Source organism: Brachyistius frenatus, unplaced genomic scaffold (assembly GCF_029030835.1).
Source record: "Brachyistius frenatus isolate BFR_SWC_R1_liver_20210118 unplaced genomic scaffold, ASM2903083v1 Contig_22, whole genome shotgun sequence".
Classification (NCBI taxonomy): Eukaryota; Metazoa; Chordata; class Actinopteri; family Embiotocidae; genus Brachyistius; species Brachyistius frenatus.
The window spans coordinates 4,177,748-4,192,566 of NW_027210621.1; the positions used below are offsets into that span (position 1 = coordinate 4,177,748).

Sequence of the window (14,819 nt, forward strand, 5' to 3'; positions counted from 1 at the left end):
AGTTATTGCTTTGCTTTTAAACGTAACAGGGCCATGAATAACCAAGGGAATGATGAAAAAAAACAACTGTGAATCAAGGCCAAGCTGTGCTATAGGGGTTACAGAAATAAAAACTGTCTTTACAAAATGCATTTAAGTAGTTGTCTTGTATGTTGAGCATTCTAATGTGATGGGGTGCACAGAGGAGTGCCTGCAGATCGATGCAGATTGGGCCGTGCAGGATGTGGTCTGCGATTAGCTGTTCTTGAGGATTTCGAATTTTGGTTCTCCGTCGCCATAGCAACCAGAATACAATACCACCCTTTGAAAATCTGAGCCCATTGCTTTCTTTCATTTTCCTGCTCTCTTTAGTTTTTCTCTTTTTCTGTCTTTTTCTCTCCTTTTTTTTTTTTTTTCTTTCTGTCTTCCCTCCAGTCTGTCTTTGTGTTTCTCTCTCTTCCTCTCTGTCTTCCTCGCTCGTTGCCCTCCTACCCCTTCTCATTCTCACCACTCAGGGCTTAAGGGGGAGGGGGGGGGGGAGAGAAAAGAGAGGCAGGGAGTTTGGAAAGAGATGGAGAGAAGGCGGGAGAGAAACAGGGAGAGACAGGGGAGAGTCTGTGAGTGAAAGCGATACAAAGTGAGGGAGGGGAAGGCGAGAAGCTACACAGAACAGGGGGGGGGGGGAGTGAAAATGAGAGAGAGTTTCTTGTCTTGTCTCCCAGCTCCAGCTAGCCAGTCAGTAATTCAGTCTATTCCTCAGACAGAGGCTTTCTTCTTCCCTCTACCTCTGGATGTGCTTTATCTGGCTGGAGTGTCGCTCCAGCTGGGGATCAAATCCTGCTTGGGGAATAAAATAAACAACATTTTACCAAAACCGAAGCAGAAATGCGCCTGTCTGCAACTCCAAGCAAGACCGTGCAAATACACGGCCGCAGCCTGATAGGCCTGCGCAAAGCGGAGGTGCAAGGTAGCATTGTGTAATTAGCCACTGCATTTTCCCTATCACTGTCAAGTCAGATTAGCCTTCTCCCTGCTTAGGAGATGTGTCAGACTACCTCTCTCTTTAGTCTCCCTAATGGCTTCCTGCGTGTCTATATTAGGAAGTGGGTCTGCCTCCTGGAAGGCAATGCAACACCAAGTGCAGCCCTAGTAGTATGGTTAATATGACATAAATGATTAGCCACATTTTCCAGAGCTGAACTCGCCGATTACTATAATAGAGTTGAACTCAACATAAAGCGTGGACATTCATTTGTTTCTCATCCAGCAGATATGATAGAATATTGCTTCCATTTCCATTAGTAGGTCGGCAGACTGTTTGATTACAGCTGGTATCTGGGAGGCGATCGTCAGCTTGTCTGTTTGTGGCCACCATGTGCTGTAACTGCTGTATCTGAATCTGAGCTGACCCTTGGATCGGAGTGGGTGGACGACAATGTGAATGTGTTAATGATGGCCGCTCTTGCAGACATACGAGACACCGGGGCCAAGCCTGTGATGGTCTACATCCACGGAGGATCCTACATGGAGGGGACGGGCAACATGATCGATGGCAGCGTCCTGGCCAGCTACGGAAATGTCATCGTTATCACTCTCAACTACCGCGTTGGAGTCCTCGGTAAGCATCTTTTCCCTCTCTCTTTTTTTTTTTTTTCTCCCTTCACCTCCTTGTTCAAGGACATTTTTCTGGGGCATCTTTGTAGGGCACGTAGGTGTAATGAGCGCTGCTGATTGCCACATACACTCCAAATAAGGTCAAGGGAGAAACACAGGACTGTAAATACATGGACTGGTTCCTGCGCTTCTTGTTGATGTGGTGCTCATGTATAAAAATCACAGTAATTGAGTGTGCCAAATGTGGGTTTGTTGTTGTGACTGGGGTTTAGAATAAATTAAGAAATTATTGTAATGAGGTTGGAAAAAAATGATGAGATGGGCGTGATGCTGGAGCGATAGAGGAGAGGAGAGTCTGTTCGAGAGAACGAGAGGTTTTCTCTCTGAGTTGTGGTTGGTTGCAGATTGACTCACAGCTGAATCCTCTTTCAGACACTTGTGTGTGTGTGTGTGTGTGTGTGAGAGAGAGAGAAAGAGAGAGAGAGAGAGAGAGAGAGAGAGAGAGAAGAGAGAAAGGGAGTGTAGAGGCAGAGAAAGAGAGAGAGGGCAAAAGAGAGTGACAGAGAGCTCCATGGAAACAGCTGCAGAAACACAAAATGGAGTTTGTTAGCGCTCTACCCCAGCTTTGTACCTTTTCCATCCATCTCTCTGACACAGTTGATTTCCCTCCTCACTTATTTTTTTTACATTCAGAGTGGTTGTGGACTGACTACAAACACTTTGAATATGAAATTTAATTTTCATGTTGTTGTTGCTTTTGTTGGGAATATTGCCTGAGATTTGATTCTGCTTGTTGGCAGCTACTAACATAAAATATATCGGTGGTGTTATTCTATGTTTCATATTGTCAACAAATACCATGAAAAGACAAAAATCAAACAAGTCTGTCTCTCTCGGCTTTCAGACTTCCCTGCCCTATCTGGGGCACTCAGCCAGAAGACAGTTGCTTACAATTGTAAATGTTTTACAACAAAGCTTGAATTTTTTGTTTTTAACAACTGGACTAGTTTTAGCAAGCATTGCACAAAGTGAGATTAGCAATGCATTTGCAGAGAATTGTTTTGTGTAACTTAGTGGACACTGGTCACTAGTGCCAAGTATTGTATTTGCATGATACGGAATCACAGTAAAACCAAAGACTGCATGTAAAAATGGGTGTAGCTTCTGGGTCTGAAAAGTAAAGCCAATGCAGAATGTGCCACCAGGGGCTGCCTCCAAAAATGCTCTGGCTCCAATAGACTCCCATTCAAAAAGCATCAACTTCTCCAATGAAATACAAAGTTAGTAAAAAAAAATTTGCACTACTTATTATGATGTCATTTGTTAAATGCACTCCTACTGATCAGTGTTCTGTCGATCCCTCTACAAATAATTCCATAATTAATTAAATAATAGGCATCAAAGAGAGCTGTGTTTGGGGGCATACCTTGTTTAATTGACATGCCTGAATTGCAGTCAGTTTTCCAGTTTCCATAAAATGTAGCGTCACAGTAGCAAGAGTAAAGAAGAGTCATAAAGTCGACAAACTAACTCAGCAGTTTCAGAAGAACAGCAAACTGAGCAATGTACATTTCGTGTACTAGTATTTACAGCAGCTGAATGATGCACAATATATTGACTCAAAATAAACTACAGTTCCCATGTTCACTGTAATAAAAACACGTAACCCAGTGGATCAGTCTGGCTCATTTATATGTATTAAATAGTTTTTGGAAAACCATGGAGGTGTGTGGCACGGAGAAATAAGCTGTAACAGGAACTCTTGGGGTCGGGGCCCGGGGCTGCCTAAGGGGCTGCTCGATTAATTTGAACAGTCGCTGGATAATTAACAACAGAGCACAACTATACAACCTGTGACAAGTTGTCATTCTGAGACATGATTTAGTTTAAAGGTTTGGAACCACTGAGTGACATCAGGCTTTGGTTGCACAGGCAGTACTTGTTAGATTAACTAAGTTTTGGTTTTGGTGTGTTCATGACATTTGTTTGTGCAATACAGAAGAAAAAGATATAGAAGACCGGCAGCCTTATCCTTAAAAGAGCAGTCTGCCTCACCGTGCTGCTCAGAGAACTCCACATGTCAAGAGCAGGAGGGTGACAGAGGACTAGTGCTGCTTTATCCTCCAGCACATTGAGATGATTGCTGAGGTTGAATCACAGAGGCACAACTACATTCATCCTGAGACTCTCTTTTTGATGGAGATGAGAGCGCAACGGCCTATCGATTTTGTCATCAGAACTGCTTGCCTTGAATATGCTGTGTTTCCCTCTGTCATTTTTGTGGAGTATCATTTTGAGCGTTGTAATCAGCCTTCTTGGTGGTAAGGTAGTCGGAGGACTTGGCTGAGCATGCCACCTCATGCTCTTGGTGCCGGTTTAAAGCCGAGCACGTAAGCCTAATACAGATTCATGATCATATTTCTTTTATGGCACTTCAATTATGAGTCAGATGTTTCTTCTCCCACCGCCACATTTCACTAAATGTCATTCTACATGCATGCACACACACCCTCAAAACACCACATGTGCATAGGCACGTTCACACACAGACTCGTATCACATCAAGAAGCACACTCTGAGCAGTGAGACAAAGCAAAAACAAACCACACACACACACACATACAGATGTGGTTCGCACATGTGAAAAAAATACACCCCTAAAATAAAAAAAAAAAAAAACATACACACAAATGCAGTTCACAGAGCAGTGGTGAGCTCCCCAGCAGCCATTCTGAGCAATGAGCAGAGAAGAAATGATGCATGTAGTTGAGCGATAATGTCCATCGCTGCAGCATGGTCTGATAATCTCCCCATGGTACGGCTTTAAACTGTTATTACAGACACACTCATATACACCAAATAAAACCCAGGCCAGAGAGAAGTCAGACCATGATGGGCCAATTAACACTAAGCTGTCTGAAGATATTCAGTCATAAAGTATGACTCGCACCACTATATGAGGAATCGTAATTACATGTTTTCATGTTATTTTTGTTTGCAGTTGTTGATTGAATGTGGGTGTCGCTAACAGTTTCAGCATTAATCTAGCCTAAACAGAATTAAATGGAGTAGATTAACTGCTTGTATTGGACACACTGTACATTTGCCTGTGCTCTCAGCCGAAAGCCTCACAGCCTCATATCAGATCATCTAACAGCCAGATGTAAAAAACTGCCAGTTTTTACTTCCCTTCATTTACATAATACAAAAACAATCTGTAGTTTAGATTCGAAGGCAGGACGAAGCAGTTGCATGTAGGAATACAGAGTAAATAAATAAATAGATAAATATTTATGAAAAAATGAAAACCCTTTTAATTAGGCTGCTTAAAAGGATGAGGGAATAATGGAGGCAGAGAGAATTAGACAAGATAATGAGTTTAAAGTGAAAGCAGACGAAGCAACTCAAACTACGCTTTCTGACACTAATATAGCTCTCCCACCATCCCTGGGCAATCTGAATATTGCATTAATAATGCAGTAAACACCTTTGAAAAACACACAACAATCTGAATATTTAACTCATTTCATAGAAACAATAGACCTAAACTATTAGGCAACAACAGCCCTCACACTATCACATCTGCTGAAAGGTTTTAATGCGGAGACTGGAAAATATTTTCAACCAGCAAATTTCAACAAATTGGAGAGCACCAGCCTCTCGGTAAATATCACTGATGAATGTTTTATTTGTCTTTGTCATTCATTTCATTTTCGTTGCACCGTTTTTTTGGTTTTTTTTTTTGCTGTTACACTGTTTCCAGCTTTTGCAGGGCTTTTTCAACGTTTCACTCAAATGAAGCAAAGTTATTGAGTGATGGTTCAATGTGTTATTAAATATAGATTTAGAGTTTGTTTGGTGTTCTCCAGAATACAGGTCACAGCGGATTAAATCAATATTTCAGTGTGGTTTTATAAGATACACAAAATGTGAATACACTTACATAGAGAAAAAGAGGAACTTGGAGTCAGGTGAAACGCAGCAGAAAGAAGATGAACATGGAACAGAGTTACAGATTCTATTCTGAGTCTCTGATGTGTTGAATCGTTCCCACTTCTGCTCCAATTAAAGAGGAGTCTACTAACTTTCTAGGGCCGTTCTATCATCCCCCTGCAGCTCTTAGGCCTACGCTGCTGTAATGGTAATTATTGCTTCAAAGGGTGGGCCACAATTTTCCTGAGGCCCCATTTGGAGACTTTCATATTTCAACCTTTCACTGTTAAGATGAATGAGAATTCATTTCAGATTTAATCTTTAATTACTTATTGACCCACCACAGTTTGGTTATCAGCAGATGAGATATTGAGTATGGAGTTTTACACTGTCCTGTTAGGGCTTGTCATTCTCCTCTCGGGTCAGTGACCTGTGGACTGGGTCTGTTTACCAAAGGTAAACAGTGTTTGGATTTCTGCTCATTGATCTACGTGTGTGTGTGTGTGTGTGTGTGTGTGTGTGTGTGTGTGTGTGTGTGTGTGTGTGTGTGTGTGTGTGTGTGTGTGTGTGTGTGTGTGTGTGTGTGTGTGTGTGTGTGTGTGTGTGTGTGTGTGTGTGTGTGTGTGTGTGTGTGTGACAGAGAGAAGAACACATTGTGTCTGTTAAAGTGCGTGGCTTGTGTGCCCACATGCATGTGGGTGTTGCAGTGGGTGTGTGGTCCCGTGCACGAGGTGTGCGTGCACATTCCTAGTTGCTGCTCCTTTCTAATGATGTGTAATGAGTCCCAGTCAGAGGGGAGTATCTTGTATCACTGCTCTTTACAAATATAATTACTCACTGGCTCTCCAGAGCATGTCAATTTCCCAGTCCATTGGGGGGAGAGGGGAGGGGGGGAACTTAATTACTAGTTTCCAAATGCATTAAAAATTAACAAAGGCCGCCGCTCTTGCCAAAACCCAAGGTGAGACTCTTCCTCTCCGCCAAGTGCTCTAAAAAGGAGAATGGTCAAGTACAGAGTGTACTTATGGAGAGTTTTCACCTCTGACTTGGTTTATTTGTGACCTTTGATGTCTATCTTCCATATCGCTCTGATCACAGCCACTTTGTGGTGCGACCGTTGCAGCTGCGGACTGTCACCTCGGTCTACTCCAGTTATTCCAGCCTCCAAAAGAATAGTTTTAGATCCAATCAAAATAACCTTAACTCTACTATAGGAGTAGATATGAAAGCAGCACTCTCAGTGTTGAAGCAGCAGCGCCGGTGATTTAGCATTGATTTGTTGAATCGTCAGAGTTATTCTGTGTGTGGCAAGGGACTTTGCCTTTCTATGTTAGCTCCCTAAACTAAAGATGGTGACTGCTGGTGATGCAGCCGGGGATTTGGGGAGCTCGGGATATTTGAGACCGTGTGTGAACTATAGAGCAAAATAGTGTAGAGTTTGTGTAGTTGTTTTTTTCACTACAGAGTAACTGCTGCGCTCCACTGAGAGTTGAAAAGCACCCAGTGCACTCATGACCTCCTGACCCAAACACTGTACTCTGCTGGATGTTGGTTGAGTAGCGATACAATAGCATGTATTCTTGGCACTTCTTGTCTGTGCTATAAAAGCACTGGCCCTTTTTACACCTTTAGGAAAGTACTCAGTGCAGCTTTGATGGCTTACATTATTATATATTATACTATTACATTATTATCATTGATGCCTTTACACGTAAGCTGCATTTCAATGTTTTAGCAGGCTGCAGAACTTTTCTTATTATTTTATATACTGTTGGGTGGTTTAATATAATGAATAGCAATGCATTACATTGTATTTGTTCCTTCTAGGTTTTAAAAATCTTAATCTGTAAAGGAATTAATAACTAGAACTGTAAAATGAATGTAGTGAAAGTATGATGCAGCGTAAAAAAAAAAAAAGTTCAATCAAAATGCAATGACCAAAATAGAAAGAGCAGCAAAATACTGCTCTCAGTATGTTACTTGAGTAAATGTACTTACTTACCACCACTGATGATGGCTAATTTTAGTGTAACTTCTGCCATTTTCAGAAGAGACAGATCCCCAGAGTGCCAATTTTCACTGGCGTACAGTAGATTTAAAAACTATGTATGCATGTTGTGGAGGCTGAGACTGCATCTCAAACTAATCCCCCTTGAATGGTTCTTGGATGACTTTACACTAAGTGCCCAGACATATAAAGTGATTAAGTGCAAATGGGGTCCAAGTTATTTGGGTGTATTCCTCCTTGGTGGGAAATAATCTGCATCTGCTTCCACAATTTTACTGTATCCTGCTTTTCTAGAAAATGTGGATCTGGTATTTTTTTTTTAAAAATTTTTACTACCAGTTCATGTGAGGGATATAATCTGTCTGGGTGCATCTCGTGTTATATCGGATGTCTGGGATCACAAAAATCACTGTGAGAGTTATTACGGAATAAAATTCAACATGACAACCTCCCGTGTGGCGAGGGTGAATGGACTTAAAATAAACCCTTCCCATTACACGAGCCTCCCTCAGTACACGTTCCCAGTCTCAGTCATTTTGGTTAGCATCTGATATATGAGCTCAGCACAGAGAAGAAGAATTCTCAAACAGTAGGTGGAAGAAAAAGCAAAGGCAAAGTGAGTTCTCTTTGTCTTTTATTATCAGGACTGGAGCTGAGATGGATATTTACTTGTTTTCATAGCCATTTGGATGAATTCATCCAAATTAAGCAGAGAACAAAAACATTTATTCATCCTATTAATGTCAGGGAGTGAGGGATTGAAGTAATGGTTTTCATGCTCCAGTCTGCAGCAGCTTGTTGATGCTGCTCTCCTACAAATCATTGCCAGGAAATTAACTCTTAAGCCGCTCTTGCTCGACACATCGCTGCAAACGTCTGGCTCTGCAAGACGGGGCCAAGATGGGGCCTATTGTTTCTTGCTGCTTGGCTTTTCACCATCCCAGAGAAGATGTTTCCTCTCGAGCTTAAAACTCTTGAAAAGTATTGACTGAAAGTGAATGAGGATCATGCTGAGTAGCACTGAGCCCACAGAAATAATTGATGTCAAACAACATTATCACAGCAGGACACAGAATCGTATTCCTGTAGGATGTTTTTTGGAATATAGCACGACAAAGTATTTAAAGGTTATTAACTTTTCATAAATTTGTTTTTAATTGTGCTCTTTCTCAAAAAAGCTCAATTCATTACAGTCGAAATATAAGATCTCAGTTGAAGCACAGCACTGGGCTTTAATTGGCACACATCACATACAGGGGGGTGTCGTTTTGAATGCGATGGATGTTCCTGATTGAAAGAATGTAGTCATTGTTTGAAGAATTAATCGAGACTAATTCTTTTCACCAATCTGGTATCACCCCAAAGAGTTTAATATATCTGTCAGTCCACCACATACCTCGCCTGTGCAGGAAAAGTAAAGTGCCTTAGGTGTAGCCGCCAAAAAACACATTGTTTGAGAGAAATCCATGTCGCTTTCTCACAGATGAACACCCTGCTCTCCTGGGTGAAAGTCCTGCATTTCATCCATCCAACCACTCCTGACCTGCCACCCTACTCAGACCGTATCACTCTTTATACTATGTCACATGATCTCTGTCACATGACCAGCATCTTTGACTCTGGTCATACTTGCATATACTTTTCATTTGAGTCCAACCAATATACCAGCTGGCTGATTTTATTGGCTGATACCGGCTAGTCACAGATATATCGGTATTGGCGTGTACGCTGGCCGTAGTATGCTGAACTTTTTTTTTTATACACAACATTTTGAAGAAAAATATGCTCCAGGGAAATTAGAAATTCTTCTGTTTGTTTTGTTTTTTAAATATTTTATTATTATTAATTTCCCAGTGAAGTTAACGTTTCAGTGCACTGATGCGAGTGTGGACAATAAACTGTAACATATCTTGCCTACTATTATATGTCTTTGTCACAAGTGTCAAAAGTGTTTATGGGATCAAAAGAATATTGCTCAATGTATTGATATCTACATTTCTTTACTCCCTAATATTGGTATCAGCATCGGCCACAAGAATCCAGGCCAAACGCAACACTGACACGATATTCTCTAGAGGCTGACAGGTATGTTACACACTTTGCTGTGATACCGGGGTGGTTTTTGAACACTAATGGGGAAGTCCAAAATCTGGAACCTGCAGCTGAGTTTTCTCACGCTACTGCCTTCATGCAGTATTTTGTTTCTATAAAATCAGACAGACGGACATGAAACATACCAACATACAAATGCAAATACAAATACATACAAATAACATACAAACATTAATAAAGTGAAATCAAATTTAAAAAATAAAAATAAAAAACAACATCAATAGTTTGAAGCCAAACAGAACCTTTTTCACAGCAGACATATCTGCTTGTCATGCAGGAGAATCACAGGAGTAATCAATGACATTAAAAATGATCCTCCCCATTTAGGTGAGATACTTTGACCTTGTTCAGACTGCCAGTCCAAATAAAAAATTTTTTTTTACATTTCCAGACAACAAAAACCACATGAAATGCATATTGGATCCAAACCATATTTGGAGGTAGTTTGAAATGTGATTCCAATTGGATTTCTACAATGTGTCTCAGTTGAATTTCCTGCATCACTCACACACAATGATGATGTCATTTTCAGAGTGACAGAGTGAGCAGAATCTATGCTACCACTAGCAGAGTGCTATCAGAGAGTGGATATTTTGGCGCTATGGAAGACAATGAGAACAACAGTCTGTGAAAAGATACCGAAATAAATCGTCTGCGTTGGAAAGCCACATAACCAGCGTAGCTACATATATGTCGTTACCCCAGCAACCCATGCGGATAGGTTGGTGATGCCTGGACACACTGAATCTGATGCGGACAGTCTGTCCTAAAGATCTGAAACAAATCGGATTTGCCTGCAGTCTTAACAAAGCCTTTAAATATTTTCTGTTGTTGCTAGTTCACATTGAAAACAACTAATTGGCAAAACAGAGGATGGCTCATATGTCAAGCAGCCACAGGAAATGCACTGTATTTGTCGGAGAGGTCAGCACAGACAGCAGTCGTTTATCAAAAGTGCTTTTTACAAAACAAAACACTGTCATTTGCAGCAGCTTTGATAGGGGATCAATTTTAAATACGGCAGGTGACATGAACATTGTGGGTCTATTTTTCCCCAAAACAATTACCATCTGATCATTTTGGCTTCACAACTGTAGAGAAATCATTTGTTTTCATTTGTTTTCATCGGCTACATCTGCTAAAGCAAAAACCACAGTTACTAAATTATGATTTGAAAAAGGGACACAGCAAGACAGCAGAATTAAAATGGCCTATCAGGTCATTTCTTTTGTTTTTTTCTCCTTTGATCACAGTAGCAGGTATGAGGGGTGATTTTATGGAATTTGACTCACTTCCAGCTTTGACAGACACAGTGCTTAATTGATGATTCCATGTTGCATTTATTTCAGCTTTGAGATTTTACAAATGTCAATTTGAACTCCAACCAGCTGAGGTATATTTAAGAGCCATCCATCCATTATCAATACACGCTTTATCCTGAACAGGGTCACGGGTGGGCTGGAGCCTATCCCAGCTCACTTTGGGTACACCCTGGACAGGCCGCCAGTCCATCAAAGGGCCAACACATAGAGACAGACGGAAACAAAGACCATTCACGCTCTCGTTCACACCTGCTGATAATTTGTAGAACCACCAATTAACTTGAGGAGCATGTTTTGGGTTTTTGCACAGGGAGAACATGCAAACTCTGCACAGAAAGGCCCAGGCCCGGATTTGAACCAAGAACCTTTTCACTGTGAGGCGACAATGCTAACCACTGCAACACTGTGCCACCCCATATATTAATTTTATATTTAAGAGCTGCTGTTTGAAATGCCTTGTTTTACAGTGCTGTTTCTGTAAGTCGAACCACTTGCTCAGAATCATCACAGCAGCGTTGTTCGAAGATGTTTGAAACTGAATTAACAAATTCCCCATTACTGTTGGGAGTTGAACTCAGATTGCTAATGTACTGTTGATAAGAGTTTTGTCCTTCCGCCTCATCCTAGAACAAATGGAAACAGGAACAGAACTCATTATATTTCATAAGCATGACATTTCGGAAAACTGTGACATTAAGAAATCAATTTCTGTGTTACAGTGCTGCTTTTCAGTACGTAAAACAAGCCTTGCTGTACTGTAGCGCTGTCCAGAGATAGAAAAATATGTCGAGATGATCACAGTGCTTTTATCAAAACAGTAAATATGCATTACAAAGACATCAAAGAGCAAACCAGACAATTGCTTTCATCTGGTCCAAGGGTCCTCTGCAGCGTCTCATGTAAAAATGGAAAGCTTCACCCAAAGATGGCATTATGAAGTGCACAGATGGAACAGCAGTTCACTGAGGGAAAATGTCAACCTTGTGTCAGTGTTTGTGGTTGAGCTGTTTTATTGCTGGAGATTTGACCTTTACTGCTAGTGATGGAGAACGTGCTTCTTGTGAAGCTTTCATTTGCATCCTAAACATTAGTAAACATTATTCCAATTCAGTCTATTATGGCGCACCAAAATTGTAGTTTTTCAGGCAGAGATTTGAGAGGCTCCTCAAAGATAGAGGACTTATATTTGCCGAGCTGCTATCTCACTTGCGCCAACATGGCATGGTAGGGCAACAAGAGATGGCATTTCCATTTCCACCGCAGCACAGTCTGACCTGACACTGATTCGGGGCTATTGCTCCAATTTCCAGGTATGTTGTTCGCTGCCAAAACATTTAGCATAGTTTTGAGTGGTCCTTAAATTTATTATATCTGAGTGTGAGACTCAAATAAAGTACCCAGTAGGCACTTTATACCACATTCCATGCACAGTGGTAGTTGCTGCCAGTGCAGTGATTAAGCGATTCTTTCACCTTTGGTTTTTGTGGCAGAGGCCATTAACTCTGGCAAACAGACGTTTCCCAGTTTTGTGTGAATTGTCTGGAAATTTCTGTGTAAATAAGTGGATCAGAGGGTAGTTCTAAGTAATGCACAATCATTTGCATTTCCAAACTCAAGTGAAGTGAGGGATACAAAGTACCAGAGAAGAAACAATGCAGTATGTGTAATGGGAACTGCAAATTACTGCTATGTTTCTCCGCTGAGATATTGACACAGGGACCAAAAATCAATTAAATGAAAACAGTATAAACAGTATCTCTGTATGAAGTCTTTGAACAAATATCATTCTGTCAAAAGATGATACCAGCGAGATATATTGTATACCCGAAGGTGAATATTTGTATTTCTGAGACTTTTATAACTTTAGTCTATTCCCAACTTGTATTGGGCTTCTTGTTTATGGTGCCTGAAAGATCTATCTGTGGTGATTCATTGCTTGAATGCTTTGTTTCGCTTTATGCTCCGCTCTAGGAGGGAGTATGGGGGCTCCTAATGGCAGCACAGCTTTTCTTCTTAGTGCATTTGTCCTTCAGGGATTTTTAACTTCACAACCAAAATGCACACGGGCGCTTCTTCTTCCTCAGGGCAAAACACATACAGGTAACTGCCTTATCGAACAGAAGCCAAAATGTAAACCTTCTAGATGAGCCCAGTGCACTGTGTTTGATAATTCAGAGAAGGGAAAATAAAATTGTGTGAAGCTAAAACTCCCTCCTTTTCAGTTGTTTACTCCCTCTTCAGCGGCATTGTGAAGGAAGGATTATTGCGTAGGTACAGTAAGAGGGGAGACGGGGGGGAGGGGGATTAAGATGTGTCCATCATCAGGTGTGTGTCCTGAGAATGATGTGTGTAAAAAGATATGTATTGGCCAGGCAGGTAGAGGTACTTGCTTCTTGTCTTGTAGAGGCATTAATCATAGCAGCGGCCAAGCCTAACCGCCAAGGTCAGCAGTCCTCGCGTGTGTGGGAAACACTCTCCACAGCTGCCACCACAAAGCGCTGCTGCTGCTGCTGCTGCTGCTGCTGCAGAGGGGCTAACAGAGGTGGTAGTCTGAAGAGGCTGAGGAGCAGGATGCTCAAGTGACAAGGTAAAAGTAGGAGGAGAGAAGCAGGGGAGGGGAGCATACGGTCAAATTAGCAACTACCCTGGAGGCGTGGTAGGTAAAGTGTGGCACTTGAGGTGGTGGTGAAGGAGATTGCTAAGCAAAGGTAGGTGGACATTTTGGGATAATGGATTAACGTGGGCAGCACAGTTGTTGGGGAGCAGGGAGGGGGGTGATTCAACAGTGTGTGTTGCACTGGTTTTTGTGGGTGGAACTGCACCAATCAGAGGGAGGAAGGTTGAGAGGGACAGCGTGTGAACAAGGTCTGGTCACAATGCTTTTAATCACACCCTTCGAGTAGGAGTTTTGTGTTATTAGAAAAGGACAGAGGTGAGAATTCCACCCGTTCAGGGAGAATCATGACTGCTTGGAGCTTTGAGGAAGATGCCAGGTGATAAAAGAGCTGTTAATTTAGCAGAATGCAGAGCCAGATATCCGGTGTAGTGCTTATACTTAAAACAAAGTATCCACAGAAGGATGATAGTAAGCAAATAGGTGGCAATATATCCATGACAGGTTATATTACGCTGGGCAAGTACTATCTTCCTCCTATGAGAGCTCATTTTATAGGGTCATATGTGGTTTCGAATGTGTCGTAAGCTCAAGGAGCTCTATCAAGCGTGTGGGAGGGTATTCCCACTCAGCCGCTATGAAGAAAATACAGTCGTTTTCTACCGTGGTGTGAAACAGAGGTGCAATATATCCTTACATTCTGTTGTCAAAGGAGCCGTGGCTGCGGTCCAACCTAGTCCAACTTCATCTTCTTCACTATTTAAGAGCCTTGATTGGTATAAAATTTATCCATGTGGGATTTTCTACCACATCCTCTGCCCGTCCATTCTTTTCAACCCCATGAAGGAAGAGATACTCCAGAGGGAAATGTAGAGAATTAGAACACACTGGAAGGGCTTTGTTGTAGTAAACCAGCATACAAGGAACTCTGTGGGCCTTACCTTCGCCTGAATGCCTTTTTCTTATGTAACTATTGCAGTCACTTTAGGCAGGAAAGGGAGGGTGTAATCTTTTACTCTCTGCCTGTCAGTTGGCATTACACAAGACTGAACCTGATTAGTTTTCTCTTTCATGGAGATGGAAACTCTGAATTGTGCTCGTCTTTGTAACTTGTGATGTCAAAACTGGTTGTTAATCCATGTGAAAATTACCCAAATGAGCATTTTAATTACCTAAAAGACACTACTGGTTGGACAAAGCCGCACTAAACTGTTAAGGTGAGGGACAGATTGTCCTC

The 14,819-nt window shown here is 41.6% G+C and overlaps 1 protein-coding gene across 3 annotated transcripts in view; it reads left to right on the top strand.

The window, feature by feature from the left end:
* Positions 1 to 14,819, top strand: part of nlgn3a (neuroligin 3a) — a 113,422-nt gene that overhangs the window by 39,966 nt on the left and 58,637 nt on the right. For all 3 annotated transcript variants that reach the window (XM_069696995.1, XM_069696996.1, XM_069696997.1), the window contains one exon: positions 1,448 to 1,597. In XM_069696995.1, the coding sequence (XP_069553096.1) occupies positions 1,448 to 1,597 (150 nt within the window). The remainder of the gene's footprint in view (positions 1 to 1,447; positions 1,598 to 14,819) is intronic.